Below are 21,404 nucleotides of genomic sequence, written 5' to 3' on the forward strand. Positions count from 1 at the left end.
TTCCTTCTTCAGTAATGCTTTATTTTTTCTAATTGCATGTAACAAAAAAATTTTGCACTTAGTTTCTAACATTTTCAGTTCCAAATTCTCTTTCTCCCTTCCTCCTCTCTCCCTTCCCAAAGGCAGTTAGCACTTTGATATTGTAATATGTGTGCAACATAACAAAACCCATTTCTTTGTGTCATGTGGTGCAAAAAAACTACAAAGAAAATATAGTGAAAACTGGCATTCTTTGATTTGCATTCTGACTCCATCAGTTCTTTCTCTTGTGGATAGCATTTTTTCATCATGAATCCTTTGGGATTGTCTTAGCTTATTGTGTATCTGAGAATAACAAAGCCATTCATAATTGTTCATCTTTTAGTATTGCTGTCCCTAGATACAACGTTTTCCTAGTTCTGCTCACTTCACTCTGCATCTATTTAGGTAAAACATTTCAGAATTTTCTGATATCTTATTTTTCATTTCTTATGACATAAGCATATACCACAACTCCTTTAGTCATTCCCCAATTGATGGGCATCCTATCAGTTTTAAATTCTTTATCACCACAGAAAGAGCTGCTACAAATATATAATCATCTTCTAACTTCCTTCCCTGGTTCAGGTCTCTCCCCACTCCAATCTATCTTTCAATCAGATTCCAAGGTAATTTCTCTAAGTAAAGGATCTGACAATATCATACCATATTCAATATCATCCCTTCAGTGTCTCCCTATGACCTCTAGGATCAAGGATAAAGACCTTTGTTTGGCATTCATGGCTCTCCATAATCTTATCCCTTCCTTCATTTCCAGTCTTTTCCCACTTTACTCCCCTTCAGGTATTCTACAACTCTGTAACCTTGTGATAGATTATCTTTCCTATTTCCATACTTTGGGATCATCCTTCCCTCATTCCTAGAATTCACACCTTAATCACCTCTACCTCTTCACATCCCTGGCTTATTCTAAGACATAGTTCAAACATTCCATTCTGCAGGAAGCCTTCTTAGATTCCCCAATCACTTGAGCCTTTATCTATAAGCCTTTTCTCTACTCTGTATCTATTCTTTCAGTAAGGCAAGAACTTGTTCATTTTCATGTTCTTTCTATTCCCTAAAAGTATATAAGCTCATTGAGGGAAGGAATTGTTGGGGGGAGGGTTATTTTTTATTCCTAGTACTTCACACATTGCATGCCACATAGGAAGTCCTTAATAAATGCTTGCTAATTGATTTTATATAATGAAACTGAAAGAAAGGTTGGAGCCTGGTTGTATTTTAAAGGCAAAATAGCTTTTTTGATTAAACTCTAATTAAAAAGAAGTGAGAGACTCTCTGAGGCAAAGGTAAGGAGGCCGTGAATTTTAGACAGAGGGCAGCCAGTACAAAGGTAACGTGATGGGAAATGGACTGTCATGTGGCTGGATCATAGAGTGAGGGAGAGGTAGTAATACTCCAGCGAGGCTGGAAGCATAGTTTGGGGCCAGGCTGTTTAAGACTTAAAAAGTTAAATAGAAGAATTTATATTTTATCCAGATGTCAATAAGAAGCCACTGGAATTGGCTGAGTAGGGGAGTCTCATGATCAGATTTGTTCTTAATGAAAATCATTTGGCAGAAGTATGTATGATGGATTGAAATGGTAAGAAACTTAAGGTAGGAAGAACAATTAGAAGGCTATTGCAATAATCTGGGCAAGGACTGAAGAGGGCAAAAGGTGATAAACATAGGTAATAGTTGTGAGATGGAAGACAATTGATTGGAGGGAAAAGATGTGAAAGTAGAAGGGCAAGATTTGGCAAGTGATTATATATATGAAGTAAGCAAAATAGAAGTCAAGAATAATACTGAATATACAAATCTGAGAGACTAGAAAAATGATATAACTTTCAACAGAGAGAAAGAAGTTTGGAAGAGTGGTTGGTTTTGGGCAGGGGAAGGATGAGTTCAGTTTGTGAAGTGCTAAGTTTAAAATGTCTCTAGAACTAACTAATTTGACATCTTATAGTCAATATTTGCTGTGTGACTGAAGCTCGGGGTGAAGATTGACCCTGGATATATAGATCTGGGAATGCTTTAAGGAGAGATGTGTATGTTTAACTTTCTGATGAGGTTACTAAGAGAAAGAGAGAGTTAATGGAAAGAAGAAAGGGAAAATATCTTTGAGAATAATGACTGGGGATCATAATGAACTAGCGAGGGAGACTGAAAAGGAGCAGTCATAAAAATAGGAGGCAAACCAAGAGGGTACTATTGAGAAATCTTAAAAAGATATGGTGTCTAGGAGGAGAAGGTGGCCAACAGTGACAAAATACAGTAGCTAGATCAAAATGGACTATGACAAAAACATCCTCTATCTCAGTTATTATGGTAGCAATCTACAAAAGGGAATTTCAAATTTTTAGTTTTATTAACAGTACTACGTGGCATCTGAGAAATTTCAGGTTAAATAACAATATCTATTTTTCCATTTAAAATCATAAAAGCACATTTTTTTGTATTTTATATTGATTGCTTAGATTTTTATCTTAGATGGCAAACAATCTATTCCTTATTTAATTACTAAGAAAAATACTCAACTATCAAAATTCTTTAGTTCTATAGCAATAGTAGTATTTACATTTTTTAACTTTGAAAAAACTCTATTTTAATATCCATTTCATTTTAATGATGCTTGAAAGTGCCCTGGGACCTTGATATCCAGGGGGAGTGGAGACATGCTTTTTGTTTTATACTGTACTCCCAAGCTAGTTAACATGCTACCTTTTCCATGGGAACATCATTCTTTAAACCAAGTTCAGGTCAGAGAGGAAAGTGAACAGATGCCTACAGCATAAATCCCACACATAAGTGGTGAGGTTTGGTACCATTGGCTGTGCTTGCTCCTAGAAACAGTGGGAGTGAAACAGCAGGCAGTGCAATATGATGGGGATGAGCTGAATGAGCTGAACTCCAGGTAAGCCAGGAAGCTAGCCTAGTATGTTTTTTCTTTCCTTTACTCTGAGATTAATAGCAATTCCAAAACATCTAAATTGAATTTGCTTAAGAAAAAAAAAGGAATTACAGTAATATCACCTCATAGATGAATTGGTCAGTGTACAAACACCCACCATTCTAGCTTTCTTTTTGGTTCTGGAGGTAATGAAAGCTACTGAAAGGGCCCAACATTTTCAGAAAGGTAAAAATGAAAAAGCTGACCACAATTCAAATAATAAATAGAGTAATATAGTTGAAATGTCTGTAGGTGGGAGGAAAAATCCTTAATAGAACAAACAAAATGAGCCCATGTCATTCTTACTTTTTAAAAATTACAAATTGCTAAAAATTTGCAAAGAAACAATAAAAAAGGCATTGCTGTGTTTTGCATCATTTTTATGTTATCATTGGAGTGTAGTAAATGAACCCAAAGTCATTTTATCCATGAAACATATTTCTGGTCTTTCCCAACACCAACCTTTGTTTTTAATTCACGACATTGAAGAAAAGGTATGATCTACCCTGTTTAATACTTCAGATGGTGGGTGGGGAACAAAAGCATTTGAAAAGTATTTCCTTGCTTGTTTAAGAATAATTAGAAATTATATTCTTCCAAAATCATCCTACAGAGGCAATATGTTTTTAACTGGGATGATATAAATTCCAAATAATTCAACAGATGTGTATAATTTTTCTTTTTCATAGACAATACTGCAACCTGATAGCAAAGACATATTCTAGAGTGGTTCCTCTCTACAGTGAAGACTTTTGGGCTCATGTAGGGTGTCGTTTGCCTAAATCTTATTTGCTAGTATCCACCAAACTTTTGTTAAATATATACTACTTACAAGACATAGCGTTAGATTTTTGGGGCTACATATGTAAAATAAAAATTATTCTCTGTTCCCATGGAACTTACATTCTACTGAGGGTTGGGGAATGGGGGTGGGTAGCAACAGCATACATTCACAGATAAATATATACATGATAATTAAAAAAAAAAACCTTACCTTCTGTTTTAAACTAAGTATTGGTTTCAGGGCTAAAGAATGGTAAGGGCTAGTCAACTGGAGTTAAATAACTTGCCCAGGGTCATACAGTTAGGAAGTGAATGAGGCCAGATTTGGCTCTTTATCCCCTGAGCCACTTAGCTGTTCCTATACATGATAATATGAAGAGAGTGGACATCAATAAGAAGGATTTTCTATAGGATTCGGTTAATGAGTTGAGTTTTCAAGAAAGCCAAGGATCCTTAGAGTCAGAGGTGAGGATGGAATAAGTTGCTGGTCTCAGAAAAAAGCTTTATATGATGGTAAAGAAATCATGGCATGTTAGGACTCAGAATCAGTCTGAATGGAATGCATAGTATATGAGAGGGAATCATGTGAAATAGTCCGGGAAAAGAGAGACTGGAGCGGGTTTATGAAGAGCTTGAAGTGCCAGGCTGAAGAGTTTTTATTTTATTTCAGAAACAAGAAGGAATCACTAAAACACATTAAGTGGAAGAGTGATGTGATTAGATTTGTATTTCAGGAAGCTTCTTTTGTAGATATATGATGGATGGACTGGAGAGGGGAGGGACAAGAATCTTAGAGTCTGCTTAAAAGGCTACTGTCATAGTTCAGGTGAGGGTGATTGGTAGACATGTGATGAAAGATGATAAATGGGCAAGAAATATGAATAGACAATTTTGAGATTCTGTCTCATACCCATCAGATTGGCTAAAATGACAAAAAGCCATCATGACAAATATTGGGGGAGATGCAGAGGAAATGGGGAAACTAATACACTGTTGGTGGAGTTGTGAACTGATCCAATCATTTTGGACAGTAATTTGGAATTATACCCAGAGGGTTACAAAACTATGTATATACCCTTAGACATAGCAAAATACCATTTCTGGATCTATTCCCCAAAGAGGTGAGGGAAAAAAGAAAAGAACCTTTATGTTCTGAAATATTTGTAGTAGTTCTCTTTGTGGTATTGAAGAATTGGAAATCGAGGGAATGTCCACCAACTGCAGAATGGCTAAACAAATTGTGGTATGTGATTGTGATGGAATACAACTGTACCATAAGAAACAATGAGCAGCTTAATTTTAAGAAACACTTGGAAAGAACTACATGGAATAATGAACAGTGGAATATGTAGAACCAAGAGGACATTATATACAGCTACAGTTTTAATACTTGAAGAATAACTGGTTAATGTTTCTTGTAGAGAATGAACTGAATAATTGAAACATGAAAGACATAAACTAAATATACATATCTGTCTCCCAGATGATGCCTTCTATGATGCAGGGAGGGGAAAGAGGGACTAAGACATTTGTAAGTAAATTCTATTAATTAAAAAAAAAGGAAAAAGAGGAAATTGTATATATATGGGCTAAATGAATGTCTTGAGTGTTATGACAATGAAAGGTCAAATATGGATATCAAGAGATATCATGTTCTTTTTCTCTTTTCTTTTCTCTTCTTTTCTTTTCTTTTCTTTTCTCTTCTTTTCTGTTCTTTTCTTTTCTTTTCTTTTTTTTAAACCCTTACCTTCCATTTGGAGTCAATACTGTGTATTGGCTCCAAGGCAGAAGAGTGGTAAGGGCTAGGCAATGGGGGTTAAGTGAGTTGCCTAGGGTCACACAGCTAGGAAGTGGCTGAGGCCAGATTTGAACCTAGGACCTCCCATCTCTAGGTCTGGCTCTCAATCCACGGAGCCACCCAGTTGACCCCTTTCTGTTTTCTTTTAAATGTTTCAATGATCTTTTAATTAAGTGGTACTATGATACAATGAAAAAAAGCAATCAATTTGGAGTCAGAGGAATCAAGTTCAAATTCTTTCTGCTACTTAGGATCATGTGACATTAAGAAAGTCTCTAAACCTCATTGGACCTCATTTTTTTTTTGACTAGAGGGTTGGCCTAGATGGCCTCTAAGGTCCTTGATAGCTCTAAATCTATAACCCTATGAATAGTGTTGTGCAGCCAATGACTGCCATTCTGGAAAAAAAAGTCTTGCCACTATTCTAAAGAAGAGAATACACATCTGAATGATACTAATTGATGTACCTTCACTAGACAGTCTATAATTCTTCCCAAATGCCACTTTAGTGTAATAATACAATACCTAAAGAGAAATAGAATTAACTAGTTAATAAGGCATGTAGAATGTGAAGCAGCCAAATAACAACCACACTGTTATTCTGCTCATTTTCATCTGTCAAAATTTTAAAGGTGAAGGAGACAGAGTACTGGCAATTGTCTTCCCTCTCTATAGCAGTAGATTGTATTGTCAGGGGTCGAGAAGAACCTGGATGCATATAACACAGGCCTGTTTTCATTAATGGAAGTGTTTGCTTTGGAACCTGTCCCAGCTTTAAAACAACATTTCCATTAGCTGAGCACAGTATCTACAATTATCCATCTTCTCTGACCAGGCCAAAATCTTTCTAGATCCTGTTTCCAATTTTACAAAATGGTGCTGAAAGCAGAATAGGAAAGGCCTTATTCATACAAAAAACAAATATATGTCTTTGGACCAACAATTGCAAATGGTCTATGTATATACGAGTATCTGTAATAAATACCAGTGAGGACTATGGGCGCACCATGTCCACGGTCCTTGGCTCTGATTCAGGAAAGCCTCTGCTCTGTATAAGGATGTTTCTATCCAAAATTTTAAAGTTGATTTCTTTTGAGGTTGCACAGTTTCTATTGATTACAGTCGTGATAAATTGAGCGGAGAAATAGGAAAATGAAAGAAGGTCAAAACAAAGTAAAACACAGAGTAAAACCCTAATAAGAGAAGGAGGTATAGGCAAGATAGTGAGATCATCATCAATTACCTTTATTGAAAACTTTCCTGGAGCACAGCACTTTATTATATGCTTAGAAATGGAAAGGTAAAAGAAATTGATTTTAAAAAGTCCTTGCCCTCAAAACGCATGCATTTCATTAAAGTTGACTAGGGAAAGCAATTAGGAAATAGAAGAATAAAAGGAAAAAAGGAAACAATTGGAAAATGACATGCCTGAGGATATAAAAAGAAGTGCACATTGTGCTTGGTCTTTGATTTAAGCCCAATGACATAGTCAATGCTAATAAAAGCTTATAAACCCAGATAAAGGATATGCTCCACACCAGACCTTCATTGTGGTACTGACAACCTAAGGGCATTTAGGAGTTGACTTTTGCTAGCTCTCCAACCATTTGGAAATCTGATTTTTTTTTTAATATGAGTCTCATACTTGTTTTTGCTCAGTTGGTATAATCCAAAATGATGGGGAAACACTGGGGGAAATGCTCCTATTCTGACTTAAGGCCTTGTAATGACTCACATGTTCTGAGCTATGCTGGAACATTTCTCTTTCTTTTCTTCCATGTCAAATAGATTTCCATTCTAGATTCAAGAAACATTTCAGCCTCTTTAATGAATGTTTTTCACTATATTAAAAGAGGGATTTTTTTTTAGGCTAGACACTAAGGGAAGTTAGAAGTTAGACCAGGGAGCCCATCTCTACTATTGAGGATTTAGTGACTGGGAATATATTAATGAATATCTTACCTGATTGACCAGGGGGTGGGACACCTGATGGTCCTCTTGGGAGACAAAGAAATACAGTCAGAACTGCTGCTTTGTTTCCTGCACATGGTTCTATTGCAATTGGTTTGGGTGCACCCTGGAAGAAAAAAAAATCTATTTTGAGCAGTCATTATCTTATAAAATATACATATATTATTTTATTATGACACAATATAACATAGTGACAAAGATGCTGCCCTTGGAGCCAGGACCTGGGTTTGAATTTTGCATTTGACAGTAACTGTGTGACCCTGAATATATATATAATTTAGCTTCTCTAAGTTTTCTCACCTAGATAATGGGCACAATAATCCTGGCACCTAACATGTGAGGCTCAAATGACACTATCACCATTATCATGATCATCGTCATCAATTATCTGGAGCTATCTATCTACCTATATATCTATCTATCTACCTATCTATCTATCTATCTATCTATCTATCTATCTATCCATCCATCTATCTATCTATCTATCTATCTATCTATCTATCTATCTATCTATCTATCATCTATCTATCTATCTATCATCTATCTATCTATCTATCTATCTATCTATCTATCTATCTATCTATCATCTATCTATCCATCCATCTATCTATCTATCTATCTATCTATCTATCTATCTATCTATCTATCTATCTGATGTATAAGGCATTTTATTCATATGTTATTTCATTTGACTCTTTCAAGAACTCTTTGAAGCAGATGCTATTATCCCTATTGTAGAGATGAGTAAATTGAGGCTCAGAGAAGGACATGCCCAAGGTTCCACAGCAAGAAAGTCTCTTGAGGCAAGATTTGTGCCCATATATTCATATCTACTACACTAGCACTCTATCCACTCTGCTACCTGGATGCCACAACATAACTTATATAATGCATACAAAGTGCTTAGCAAAACTTGAAGTGTTACATAAATGTAATTCATCAGTACTTTTTAACTCATAAGGTTCTAGAAATTTTCATATATGTTTGGTCTGTCTTTTCAGTTGGATTCCTTACTCATAGGGGTTATGTCTCATATTTCTTTGCATCTCTAGAACCAGCACAATGATGTATACATAGTAGGTACTAAATAAATATTTGTTAGATTAATTTTGCTGTACTCATATGTATTTAGTTGAGCTAAAAATTAATGCAAACTAAGATTTCCCTTCATTCTCTTCTTTAGCCAGTGACATACAAAACAACACCTCTTATCTAATTAAATGATCACAAGTCTAAAGACTCTGTTGGCAGGTTTTTATGGCAATTTATTCAGTGACATACATATTTAATAACTCCCTGAATGCATTTATATTAAGAATATGCCTGCAGGAATCAAGGGGATTGCATGGATGTCTTCCCATTGAAACACCAAAGGAATGATGGGTTAAATACAATACCACCTTCCATGCTGTGAGGGTATAATTTTAGCTTAGAGATGGTGATTGAGGTAATACTATTCAAGTCACTCTGCATGAATTACCCTAGGGAGAAATATCAAAGCCACATCTTTGGATAAAGACAAAATTTGGCAGAAGAAGAAAATGATTTTGCCTTAATTATTGGGATTAATGACTTGTTTAGGTTTCTCCATTGATGCTTACTGACCTGTTCAGAAGTAACTTAGCTACTCACAGTTATTCACCTATATCTATTAGACTGCTGCACTTTCCAGAAAGTTTAACAAAGGAGGCATTAAAAATAAAATATGTCTTTCTTCTTTTAAAACTTAGACTGAAATTTTTGGTGACAATAGTTTTATGTGGTTATAAAAGGTTGTTCCTTTATAGCAGCATAAATCTCAGGTTTTAAAAATTATCATTATGCAGACACAGTTTGGGAGTTTTCAAGATAAAGTCCAGTGACCATTGCAGGACATAAAAGATTTTCTGAGAAAATTTTGTGAAGTCAGTAACTACTACAGCTTAAATTTATTTATTCTTATATTAAGCAAAGTAATAGATGTTTTTAGAATGTGAATTATGAGTGCTTAATTTTTAGTAGCTTCATTTTTGAAATATTTATATCAAAACTAGAATATAATTATATTTCTTCTTTTGTGATATATGTGTATGCATATGTGTTTGGGGTAGACATTTGTCATATTCTAATACAAAATTGTTTTGAGTCACATTTCTAATCTATTAAATTTTATAAACTATATTAAAACTATATAATTTAATAATAGTATTAAAAGGAATATGTAATAATTAAAAGAAAATTGATAACATAATTAATTAGAATTTTACACATTTGAGATATATTAGAATTTAGTGTCTTTTAGGGCTAGGATGGTTTCACTTTTGTCTTTCTTTACCAAAGCCTATTACACTGACAAATAATTAATAAATGCTGAAAAACTGAATAACAAAAGTTCTTATGTATTGCTTCACAATTCTATTATGTATCTTTTATGCTTCATCTGTGGTATAGTTATTTGTGTGTGGTAAAGTCTAAATTCCATGGGAGGGTGGTGTCTTGTTTTGGCATAAGTTTCTAGTTAGGATCTTTGCATAGTTAGTATTTAACAAATACTTGTTTAGTTCCACTAAATTTTCTAAATGCCCCTTTAGAGGAAAAGCAATCACAGATCTCTATTTAATTAGACATTAGTATATAATAACTTGATATCTCTACAGTCATGTAATATTAAATACTATATTTTAAATAATGATGCTATTAATACACATGTAACAGTGATCAGGACTGATTTTATGTGTTCCCTCTTCCTTTTCTAACAAAGTGGAGAAGATTACAGGGTACAGGTCTTTGTCTGAAGGCCATCTCCTAGGGAGATGGACATGAACCCTACACTCTTGTCCTCAATGACCAGGCTTACCTCCAAATTGATTGATAACTGAATGTCAGGGTCAGGGAAGGGAATGAACTCTTGTTGGAACCACAAATATTCCCCAATAAAATGTAAGCTCCTTAAGAGCAGAGATGACTCAATTTTTGTGCTGGTAGTCCCAGAGTGTACCACAAAACTGTACACATTCTACACTCTTAATAGATAGTTAAATGGTGCAATGGATAAAGTGCTGGATCCAGAATAAGGAAAACACAAATTCAAACATGGCCTTAGACGGCTGTGTAACCCTGGTCAAATCATTTAACCATTGTCTGCCTCTCTTTCCTCATCCATAAAATGGAGATAATCATGGGAGTAAAGGAAAAAAATGAAGTATTTGTAAAATACTTTATAGACCTTAGTTATGAATGATTTCTTGATTCCCATGGTCTATAAAAAGCAAGATGTGAAATTGTTCAAAACTTTTTTCCCCTTTATTTCCCCATACTTTCTCTCCCTTGGAATTCCAGACTGTCACAAAAAATGTATAGGGGTGGTGGTGGTGGTGGTGGCAGTGGTGATTTCTCCCATTTCCATCTGTTTCAGGAGCAGAAAATTAGGAGTCAGAAAAAGAACATGACAAGCTTTCTATGTTTATCCATGTATCCTGAGAGGAATTGGTTGACCTTGAGGTTCATCCTGGATGCCTTGCATACTTCTATTTACTTCTTCTGATACCAGGTCAAAGGTTAGGGTGGACTAATTCAGAATGGACTTTCTTTGCAAGTTCAAGTGTTTTGAGTTTCTTAAGAAATAGGGAGTCCCCAAGTTTGAATCTGGCACTAACATGCTGGAAGTTGATCCACTAAAGAGCCTACGTATTGGAGAGGAGTTAAAGATTCATTCTTAAAGGTCATAGAGTCCAACATTTACATTTTACAAATGAGGAACTGAGGCTCCAAAAGGGACAATGTCTGATTAGGGATGTAAAAGGGACCTTCAAAAAAAGTAGCAGAACTAGAAGTTGAAACTGGATCTTCTGCCCCAAGTCTAGCCTGCCTTCTACTCTTCAGCTGAAGGAATAAAGTCATGTTATGGGACATGATGGAGGACAGAGGGGATGTGGCCCTTGTCAATTCCACTTTTGTCTGGAATTGCTCATTGTGTAGGTCTCAGATGATTTAGAAATAATTATTCAGCAATCCCTTACAGTGTCTTTGCATTTGTAGAAGTCTAATTTGAGTACTTTACATTCTAAATTTGTTCATGGGCTCCTGGGAGCCTTTTGTGTTTTAAGTATTTTCAATGAATTAAAAACTTAGTACCTAATACTCATATTGTACTTTGAGTGCTTATTGGAGGTTGGATATTTTGTTACTCACATCTGACAGTCTAGATGAGACATATATAAGTTTCCTTTAGAAATGCTTATAGCTTAACTCTAGGTGGAAGCATGAAGCAAAAGAAAGAGAATGACTCACTTGAGGGTCAGTTCTGAGACTCATAAATGCATGAGAGCTACAAGATCTTGGGAGTCAGGGCATGGGGTGAGTGAGACAGAGCTGTGCTAGTGATTACAGATAAATGAAAATAAATAACATTAGTGACTAAAATTAAAGTTGTACCTTTCAATTTAAACAAAAAATTCAGAAATAAAAGTTTTTCATTGTCTAGGGGACTTGGAACAACATATATGGCTAACTGGAAAGCAGTATATAATCTCTCAACCTAATTTGACATTTAGAAAAATTTTGCAAAAAGGATATGAAAGTATTGAGCATTGATAAACTTTTTTCAAATACAGAGGGAAAAGGGAAAAGAGGAAGAAAAAAGTGACAAATAGCCTGCTACACTTATAAGCAAAAAACTCAGTGGCAATGAAACTCTGCAATATACCAGTTGAAATGGCCATTAAGTAGAAGAGTAGAATGTTGTAGTCCTGGGAAGATCATTAAATAACAGACTTTTGACTGCCAATTTTGCTTATGGCTCCTTCCAAGATAATTATGCAGCATGTAACTATTATAATATAGTTCATATTTACTTTTATTTACAAAAATTTCCATAAAGGAAAATTAACAAAAGAAATATTATCTAATTAAAATGAAAACTAGTAGTTAATACTTTCCCTCCTTCAAAAATCTTCCTTAAGTAGTGTTATTCAGAGGATCAAAGAATGATTTAATTTGCTTTGCAGAATTTTATGACAAGAAACCATTTTTTGTCATTTAATTTGCAACAGAATTGTATAGGAAAAAAAAAACAAAAACAAACCAGTAATGTTTCCGATAACCTGAGGTGTGTTGGTTAACAAAAGTAACACCATCATGAATCTAGTTCATTTCACAATGACATAACCTGCTTGCTGAAATGGGCAATTTATCATTCATTTTCCATGGTTGCCTTTGAAAGTGATAAGGAATGGGTTTGTCCACAGCACTCGGCAACCAAGATCTACTCCTAGACATTATCAGGTCTGGTATACAGGAAATAGCCAGTATTATACACTGCCAGAAAGAATCACCAATACTTTTACAATTAGTAGCTCTTGTTTATTAAGCATATATTTCTTTTCCAAAGCCTTTGTTCAGTTCATTCCACTGGGGCATGGGCTTTATTTTATTTTGTTGATACTTAGTATTTCATTTTTAAAAAAGGAGATACTTAGTATCTCCTTTTTTAGCATACAAAATATTCTTAAACAATGTGGATGTGGATTTCAGCATGTAGTAAATATATAAATGAATTGCCAGAAAAATTGCTGAGGTTTTCAATGTATACCTTACGCCCCTTAATAAGTGTCTTCTGAAGATTAAACCCTGGGAGCCCTTAGATGGTTTTCTACTGGACTGTTGCCATATATCACTGTGCATTTAGAGTATACAAAGGCCTAAGTAAGCTCAAGGGATGATTCCTTCATGAAGTATATATTCTGACTCCCTCATTAGATAATGTCCTCCTTTAATTTAGTTTTAAAATTTACTCAATATGGAATTGCTTGTCAACTCCAGGAGAGGGGAGGGAAAAATGGGAGGGGGAGAACATGAATCATATAACCATGGAAAAATACTTAAAATTAATAAATAAAAGCCTCAAAAATATGGTTGGAAAGATTTCTCTATTACAAAAATGAATAATATGGAAAAAAATTAAGTATAGTTGGGACGTTGAAAAAAATTTCCCACTATATATTTTAAATTTACTTATCTGTGTATATGTTAATTTCTCCCAATAAAGTATAAGATTCTTGAGGGCAAGGGATCATATCACTTTTATTATCTGCTCCTTTCTCTTTAGATTCACTGGACTTGAATGAATATGCCAACTAAATGCAGAATCCTTATGGGCCTCTTAAGGAAATCTGATATGAGGCTCATTGGGGTTTTGCTCATATCCCTCAGGCTGAGAATGATTTGGTGAATATTTTGCAGGGTACCACAGATGGCTACCATGACAAGAGTGGTTGCCCTAAGGTGCTAATGGCTCTAAGGAGGTCAACTTCCTCCTGATTTCAGGTTGCTGAATGGTGGTCTTGAGGTTACATTTGAACTGCCTAAACTTAAAATTTTTGATGACTTCTCCAATGTGACAGTTTGTAGTTGACCAGGCTCCTAGGAGTCTGATGGATTGAGAATGTTATGCATTTATTAGAGAAACTATGGATGAGATTCAATTTTTCCTAGATTCTAAATTAAGTATTTCAATTGGAAAGATCTCTACTTTTTCATGTATCTGACTTATTGAGGGACTTTTAAATCTGAACCCCAAATGGACAGTAGGAGAAAAGGAATTTCTAGGAAGGTTATTTAAGAAAATATTTGGTCAGTCAGCCAATAAATATTTAGTAGTAAGGGCCCACTATGTTGCAGGTACTGTGCTAAGCATTGGGGTAACAAAAAGTTGACTAAAGTTTCTGATTTTGGGGTGATATTACTAGTCATTTGACTAATATTAAATGATAAACACTAAACTAATATTAAGGCAGGTAGGTGACCCAGTGGATAGAGTGCCCAGCCTGGAGTAGGGAGAACTCATCTTCTTGAGTTCAAATCTGGCTTCAGATTCTTACTAGCTATTTAACCCTGGCCAAGTCACTTCATGATGTATGCCTCAGTTTCCTCAACTGTAAAGTGATCTGGAGAAGAAATTGGCAAACTATTTCAGTAACTGCCAAGAAAACCCCAAATGGAGTCAAAAAGAGTTGGACACAACTGAAAATGAATGAACAATAATCCTAGTCATTATATTTCTATTTAAAACTATAGAAAATAAAGTAAAAAATGGAAAATACCTCTAGCAAGATATCTTGAGAACCTGAAATGTGACCTCATTCCCTCAACTTAGTTATTACCTCAGCATAAGTTAACTTCATGCCATAAATTGGTTATATGATAATATGTGATTATTTTCCATTGTAACAATGGTCTACAGACCAGGAGTTTGGGGTTGCAGCCCAAGATCTCATCCTGGCTGCCTATCCATCCTAAGAAAGGTTCTTTGGATCTCAATTTTCCATCCATAGAATGAGGATTGGTGAACTAAATGATCTCTTCTGCCTTTCAGTATTAATTTATCCAATTCTGTGGAACACGAACAAACCAGTAGCTTCTATAAAATGTTTGAGACATTCATATCCTTCAATAACTAATATTTAATTTCAACAATGAAGGTCTTAAAAGTTTCAATCCTAAGGAATATTTTTCTCCTGTGCACCTAGGTACTTTAAGTAGTACATCTAATTTTTAAAGTATATTATTATACCACATGATGAATATATCGTATAAGACTAAATGGCCACCATCGCATGCCAAAAAAGCAATTAGAAAATTGAATCAAGGAATTAAGGATTAATGTGGCTGTGTTATACCTGTCAGCAGTAATAAGTGTTTTGACAAGAACAGAATAAAGTTTGACACTCTGCACAAATACTGATCTGATATATGAGTGAAATATTAAAAATGCAAACAACTGCACATTAATCATTTTAACATCTCCTAACTAAAACACTTTTAATGGTATTCCTATCAGAATTCATCTATAAATAAAAATGAGTCCTTTTTGGCAGCTTGCATAACTTAGTATTTGCCATTTAATGAGTATTTATATTGATATAAAATGTAGTTTTGAGTCACATTAGTAAAGAAAAATTAATTTAGCAAGCATTCAAGGCAGCCAGATTGTTGTCTCAGCTCACAGGTAATCAAACATCAAAATCTTTATCTTATAGAATAAAAATGGAACCTCAGTATTTCAAATATGGGTGCCTCAGTTTTGGTGGCTTAGACTCAGACAGAAAGAGAACAGAGATTGGAGGCCTTCCTTAGCTGCCTTCCATTTTTCAGGTAATGGTATAGGGGAGAAAGGCATGTGATAGCCTTGCTCAAAAGAAGAGCTCAAATTAATGAAAGAAATTAAGCTGATCTACACTTTCAGAAACAGGGTTAAGCTGCATTAGAAGTCCATTCAAAGGGAATAATGTATTACACAAGGGAAAAAGGGAAGGAATAAAACAGAATATTCACAGGCTTAGGATGCTTCAGTCTAGGTTGCAAAGGTATAGCAATTGTAAACTGATTTTTACTTTATCTTAGGCATTTCTCTTTTTTATTGAAGTATTTCCATGCATAATTGAAATCCATGTGTCCATTTTTATTTACACTACTGTGTTAGCAAGGTGTCTGTTATCAACATCATCATATGGTTTGTTGGAATAGAGAAAATTTAGTCTTTTGGACTTCCAAACTCTTAGGAATGGAAGCAAAATGGGGATTTTTCCCCTTTTTTCTTTTTTTAGTCTACACTACAATATTGTTAGGAGACATGAATAATTACAGGACTCTGATTCTGTTGATACTTTTTAAAAGTCCAAATGGCTATTTTTTTCTTTATAGTCCTTAAAAGCTGCTCATCTCTTTCTTAATATTTTATAAAAATCCAAATAAACCATATATTTATCACATATTCAGAGTATATGGAAATCTTACTACATTATCTTCCATAAGCTCCCAAGATCAAAAGTACAGTGCTCTCAAGGGCAATGAAGGGTTATAAGCAGACAGTATCATGTTATCAATAATGTCTTAGAAGCCAAACAGAGCACCAAGTAGGTTATTCAGGAGAGGTATGACCAGAAGAGAAAGTGGGCTGTTGGAGTCATGAGAGAGATAATGGAGGTGCATTACAATGGCACCTAGAATACATAGAGGAAAAAAGGCATCTGCTTCCATGAGTGGGCTCTTCTAGTGCCCAGGATGATGTATAAATGGATATTTTTGAACCTTTGACTTCATTTCCCAGAAGTCCTTAGTAATTCCCCAAATTCCCTATAATCTCTCCTGCATCTCCATCTCGGCAAGATCACGTTATTGGTATTTAACTGGATGTAACTCCTCCCACATTCTTTATGATCTGCAACCAGGATGAATTCAGGCAATTCTTTTGCTTTCGTCATTATTAATAAAACTTTATAAAATATAATATTTAGTTATTGTATATTAATTTTAATCTTTATAATAAGAAGACATGGAAGAATTATTTGTACTGTTGCTTTTCTTTTTTAATCTTAATGCTTTGCCAGTGTTGTTATTTGGCTATTTTCAGTTGTGTCCAGCTCTTCATGACCCCATTTAGGGTTTATTGGCAAATAGGCTGGAGTGGTTGGCCATTTCCTTCCCCAGCTCAGGAAACTGATACAGGGTTAAAGTGACTTATCTAGGGTCATGTAGCTAGTAAATATCTGAAGCCAGATTTTTACTCAGGTCTTTCTGAAAGGCCTGTTGCTTTATTCAATGTGCCACATTGGCATATGAAATAAATGCTTCTTGACTTGAGTTAGGACAGAAAGCCCACTGAGGAGATTATGAATCCATTGCATATGGAAGCTCGGGTTTATTATATTTGGAGTGTTCTATTTGCTTAGTACATAATGAAGTTAATGAATTATACAGCTACTCAAAAGTACAGTAAAAAAATACTCATGGACCATCCAAAAATATTGCTATTATCTGGGAGTTGTGTTAATTTATCAAGTTACCTAATCTAAGCTACCCTGGCCTTTTGGAAGGTCTGACACATCTCTCATCAGAAGAGCCTCCCTTAATTTAATCTTTTGTACACCAAGAACTTCTTACTCTACTGTCCCTTTTGTATGTCATTTTGATTGTATATATATGTTCATCATACATGCTATTAGCTTGCACATATCTGTTCTTTACCCTCCAACCAAAATGTATCTCCTTGAGAATACTTTTTCGAAGAGTTAATGTGGTAACAGACTAGCAAGATTTTACAATTTTTAATCAAAAGAAAAATTTAATAGAAGAATGGGTGGATAAGGCATCTATTCTCTGCATTTATTCATTAGTCCTTCTCAATATACATAGATGTATTACATCCATATATATATATATATATATACATGGATTTTTGTGTTCATAAAATAGAAGTATAAAAGATAACAAACATAAAAATGACATTTGAATAGACAGAATCATTGAGATCCAACTAGAGCCTACAAGCTGGCATTAAAAACTTTTAAAGTTGCAGCAAGTTGGCACCCTGGGGCTAAATGGAATTGTTGCTAGATTTCTTAGATTACAGGGAGGGCAGAATTTGACACTTTATAAAAGACTAGGAGTAAATAATGTAGACAGAGTGTTCTAAATTCTCTCTCTCTCTCTCTCTCTCTCTCTCTCTCTCTCTCTCTCTCTCTCACACACACACACACACACACATCTTTCAGTGTTTAGCATCTATGATCCTTCATTTCACTCCCTTCCTTACATAGTTGTTGACAGAAAAATATTTTGTGGACACTAAAGTACTGGAGAAAAATGATATATTCTAGTGACTGAGCAGTCAATTATTTTGGAAGGAAAGGAATTGTTAATTGTGCTTTATTGGATAACTTAAGTTATTGTAAATTTTTTCCTTATATTTAGATTAAAATTTGCTTCCTATCCACTGATACAAGTCCTTTCCACTGGAAGCAGGCAGAATAATATAATCTTATTTCCTCTGGAGACTACAGATTTGAAGATAATCATCACACCCTCTCTTCTAAGCCTGTTCTTCAGCCTAAACATCCCCAATTTCTTTAACTAATTTAACTAATTTAAGACATGATGCCCACTATTAAGATTCCGTTTTCTGGGAGAATTTTAATTTGCCAACAGCTCTCCTAAAAACTGTAAGGGTGGTCTGAAAAGAGCAGAACACAGAAGGACTATTAAGTGCTTTGATACAAAATTGACTTTTAGCAAACTTTTCTATAGCAGTATCTCAAAAGGCTCTTTTTTAACCTCTTGGCCAAATCCGTTACATAGAGTGAATATTAAATTAAAACATTTATACCTGGGACTGCAATCATAAAAGAACTAAATCAAGAAGTACTGCGAGAACCGTCAGCAGAGGGAATAAAAGTGCAGATTTGGCAATATTCTTAATGTAGTACCAAATGTTAATAACCCTAGCATAACAAATGACTTTCTACTAAGATTATTATACTGATCACTGCCCACTAAAAGTGAGAAAAACATGGATGAAATTGAAATTAAGGTAATAATTCCTGTTGTCTTTTCACTATATTAAAATACTACATAATCTTACTTGTTTTTAACTTTCAGAGAATCAATTTTTCCCAGTTGAGTTTTCAGGGAGACAATCTGATAAAGTATAACCAATTTGGGCTATACCTCAGAAGAATTGAATACTGGATTTGTCATTGATTAGCTCTGTGATCTAAAGGAAATTGCCCCATCTTTGAGCCTCAGTTTTTCCTTCCTTTCTGCAAATAAATAATTATATTCCCTTTCTACTTCATAGATTTGCTATAAGCTCCAGAGGATAAGTCAGCCAGCATATAAGTGCCCACACTGTGTAAGGCAGAAAGGGCACTGGGAGTAGATATATTACTCTTTAAGGATCTGACAATCTAATGGGGAAAAGGATAACCAAACAACTATGATAAAAGGAAGAATGAAATAAGTGAAAAGAACCATATGAAATTATTTTACAAATAGGTATGTTAGGGTGTCATCATTATTTTCCTGGTAGTCAAAATAATGTTTGTGTGCTAGAAATCTTTAAACATTTTTTATGGAACTTTTCCTAAATATAACATAAATCTTGTCATATAGTATTACATACAGAATATAAAAGAACTTTTAAAGACAGTGCCTTTTTCTGATAGTCATTACAAATATCATCCGTTAAGATATCATGTACACAATAACAGTGTGGATACAAATATAGACACTGGTTAGAGGGCTGAGTTGGGTTTGTTCCTTAAGGTCCTTCAGTTCCTCTTTGTTAGAACTTCTTTTAGAGTTCTGATAATTGGTCCTAATATCAGGCCCTTAAAAATCAGTGTGCACAGTCCTAGAGAAAAACTACCCTTTCCTGGTGTAATTAAATTCATTATATGTCTTTCTAGTTATGTCAAATGACACCAACAAGTATGACATATAGGTCTTATGTCAAAACAAAAAGCAATACAATTATAAACCATGATACTGATTAAATATAAATGTGATATACCTAAAAAGTTATTTAATAATCTTAAAAAATATGTACTTTAAGGAAGGCCTGGGAATTTCTGTACGTTCTAACATGTGAAGAACCTGAACTCAGGAACTGTTAAGATGAAAAGTAATATTTAAGAGTGTCAACATTAAATTAGACTTCCTAGCTATGGATTTTATAGAATTTGAGGAAGTGTTTTTTTTACTACTAAAAGAAGGAATTGTAAGTGTTAACACATCATCCTCTGAGAGCAATGGATAGTTTAATCCTAACATTTTCTGTTTTTGTTGTTGTAATTGATTTTTTCATCAAATTTGTATGATGCACCATGGGTACTTCAATTCATTTATACGAAAAATTCGAAGTCAAGGGGAGAAAAATCAGATGGAATTAACCCTAGTAGGTCCCTATGTGTAATGTAAAGAAAGCCTCAATGGCATTTCTTCAATGATATTCCCTTGTAATACTTGGGGTGGGGGTGGGAGGGAAAAGTGCATTCTGAATTTCCAAATTTCTGTTCAACCTCAGTGAAAATAATTTCTGGTACTTCTTGAATTTTGAAAAGTTGACTGAACAGTTATCATATGGCATCAGTTCCTGAACTACAGTTGAAGAGTTATTAACATAGAAAAAGGACTATATTGATAGTTAACTTCTTCCCCCCACCTCCGCCCCACTACTCTTTTGGATATCTGTATGAAAGACTCTCTAATCACTCATTTCTTTCTCCTCTAGGATGGGATTATTTTATTTTAGTTACATATACAGATATCAAAATTATGCTACTTAATCAAAGGGTCCTTGATTTCTCTGGCATGGATTGTTGTGGGCCAAGATGATAGTGGAACTGGGGTGGCTTGGGTTAACCCCTGTAATTCTAAACCACTAACAAGTCTGTTTCTGGGAAAAAAAAAAGATTATTTATCTGAACCCTCAGAACTTAATTAATCCATTATGTCTGCTATCTAACCACGATCAGGATTTCCCTACAATTGTAGGGATGCAACCCACTGATGCCTTAGGAGAGGGTTTTATTAGTTGTTATGGAGGGGAAAAAATATTGTCACTTTACAGAAGACCTTCCAAAGACAAATTTTTCCAAACCCACTGAGACTAGTCCTTATATTACAGGTCTTTAGTCTGTCTTGGACCTATGAACTACAAGTCTTTCCACCTCAATGGGACCTTACTCTCTTTCTGGAATAGCCAGTAAGTACCCCAAGACTACTCCAAGTCACAGAGAAGAGGGTGCTTGGGGGAGGCCATCATTCTAATGAAAACATTTAAGTCATAATCAAGTTTTTTTTAGAGCACATTTTTCAGAAATAAATAAGATTCTGCAGTTGCTGGAAAGTTCAAGGTGAAAAGTCACTCAAGATGTTTAGCTGCCTCATAGCTGGAATGTTAAAATGACAAAATTATGTGCTTTGGGCAGATAACTATGTTATGAACATACTTTATCAGGCCAGATTTTTTCACTTTTCTGCAAATCTAACCCAGACAACTGAAGAGTAGCCTTCTTTCCACTCTTCTTTTTCCATTATAGCTGGACCAGCATCTCCTACATTG

The 21,404-nt window shown here is 34.7% G+C and overlaps 1 protein-coding gene across 1 annotated transcript in view; it reads right to left on the minus strand.

Annotated features, from left to right (window-relative positions):
* ATRNL1 (attractin like 1) overlaps nucleotides 1-21,404 on the minus strand; it is a 1,148,868-nt gene that overhangs the window by 127,461 nt on the left and 1,000,003 nt on the right. The window contains exon 28 of the mRNA XM_001377496.5: nucleotides 7,517-7,631. Coding sequence (XP_001377533.4) covers nucleotides 7,517-7,631 — 115 coding nt within the window. The remainder of the gene's footprint in view (nucleotides 1-7,516; nucleotides 7,632-21,404) is intronic.

The sequence above is a fragment of the Monodelphis domestica genome, chromosome 1 (assembly GCF_027887165.1).
Source record: "Monodelphis domestica isolate mMonDom1 chromosome 1, mMonDom1.pri, whole genome shotgun sequence".
Classification (NCBI taxonomy): Eukaryota; Metazoa; Chordata; class Mammalia; order Didelphimorphia; family Didelphidae; genus Monodelphis; species Monodelphis domestica.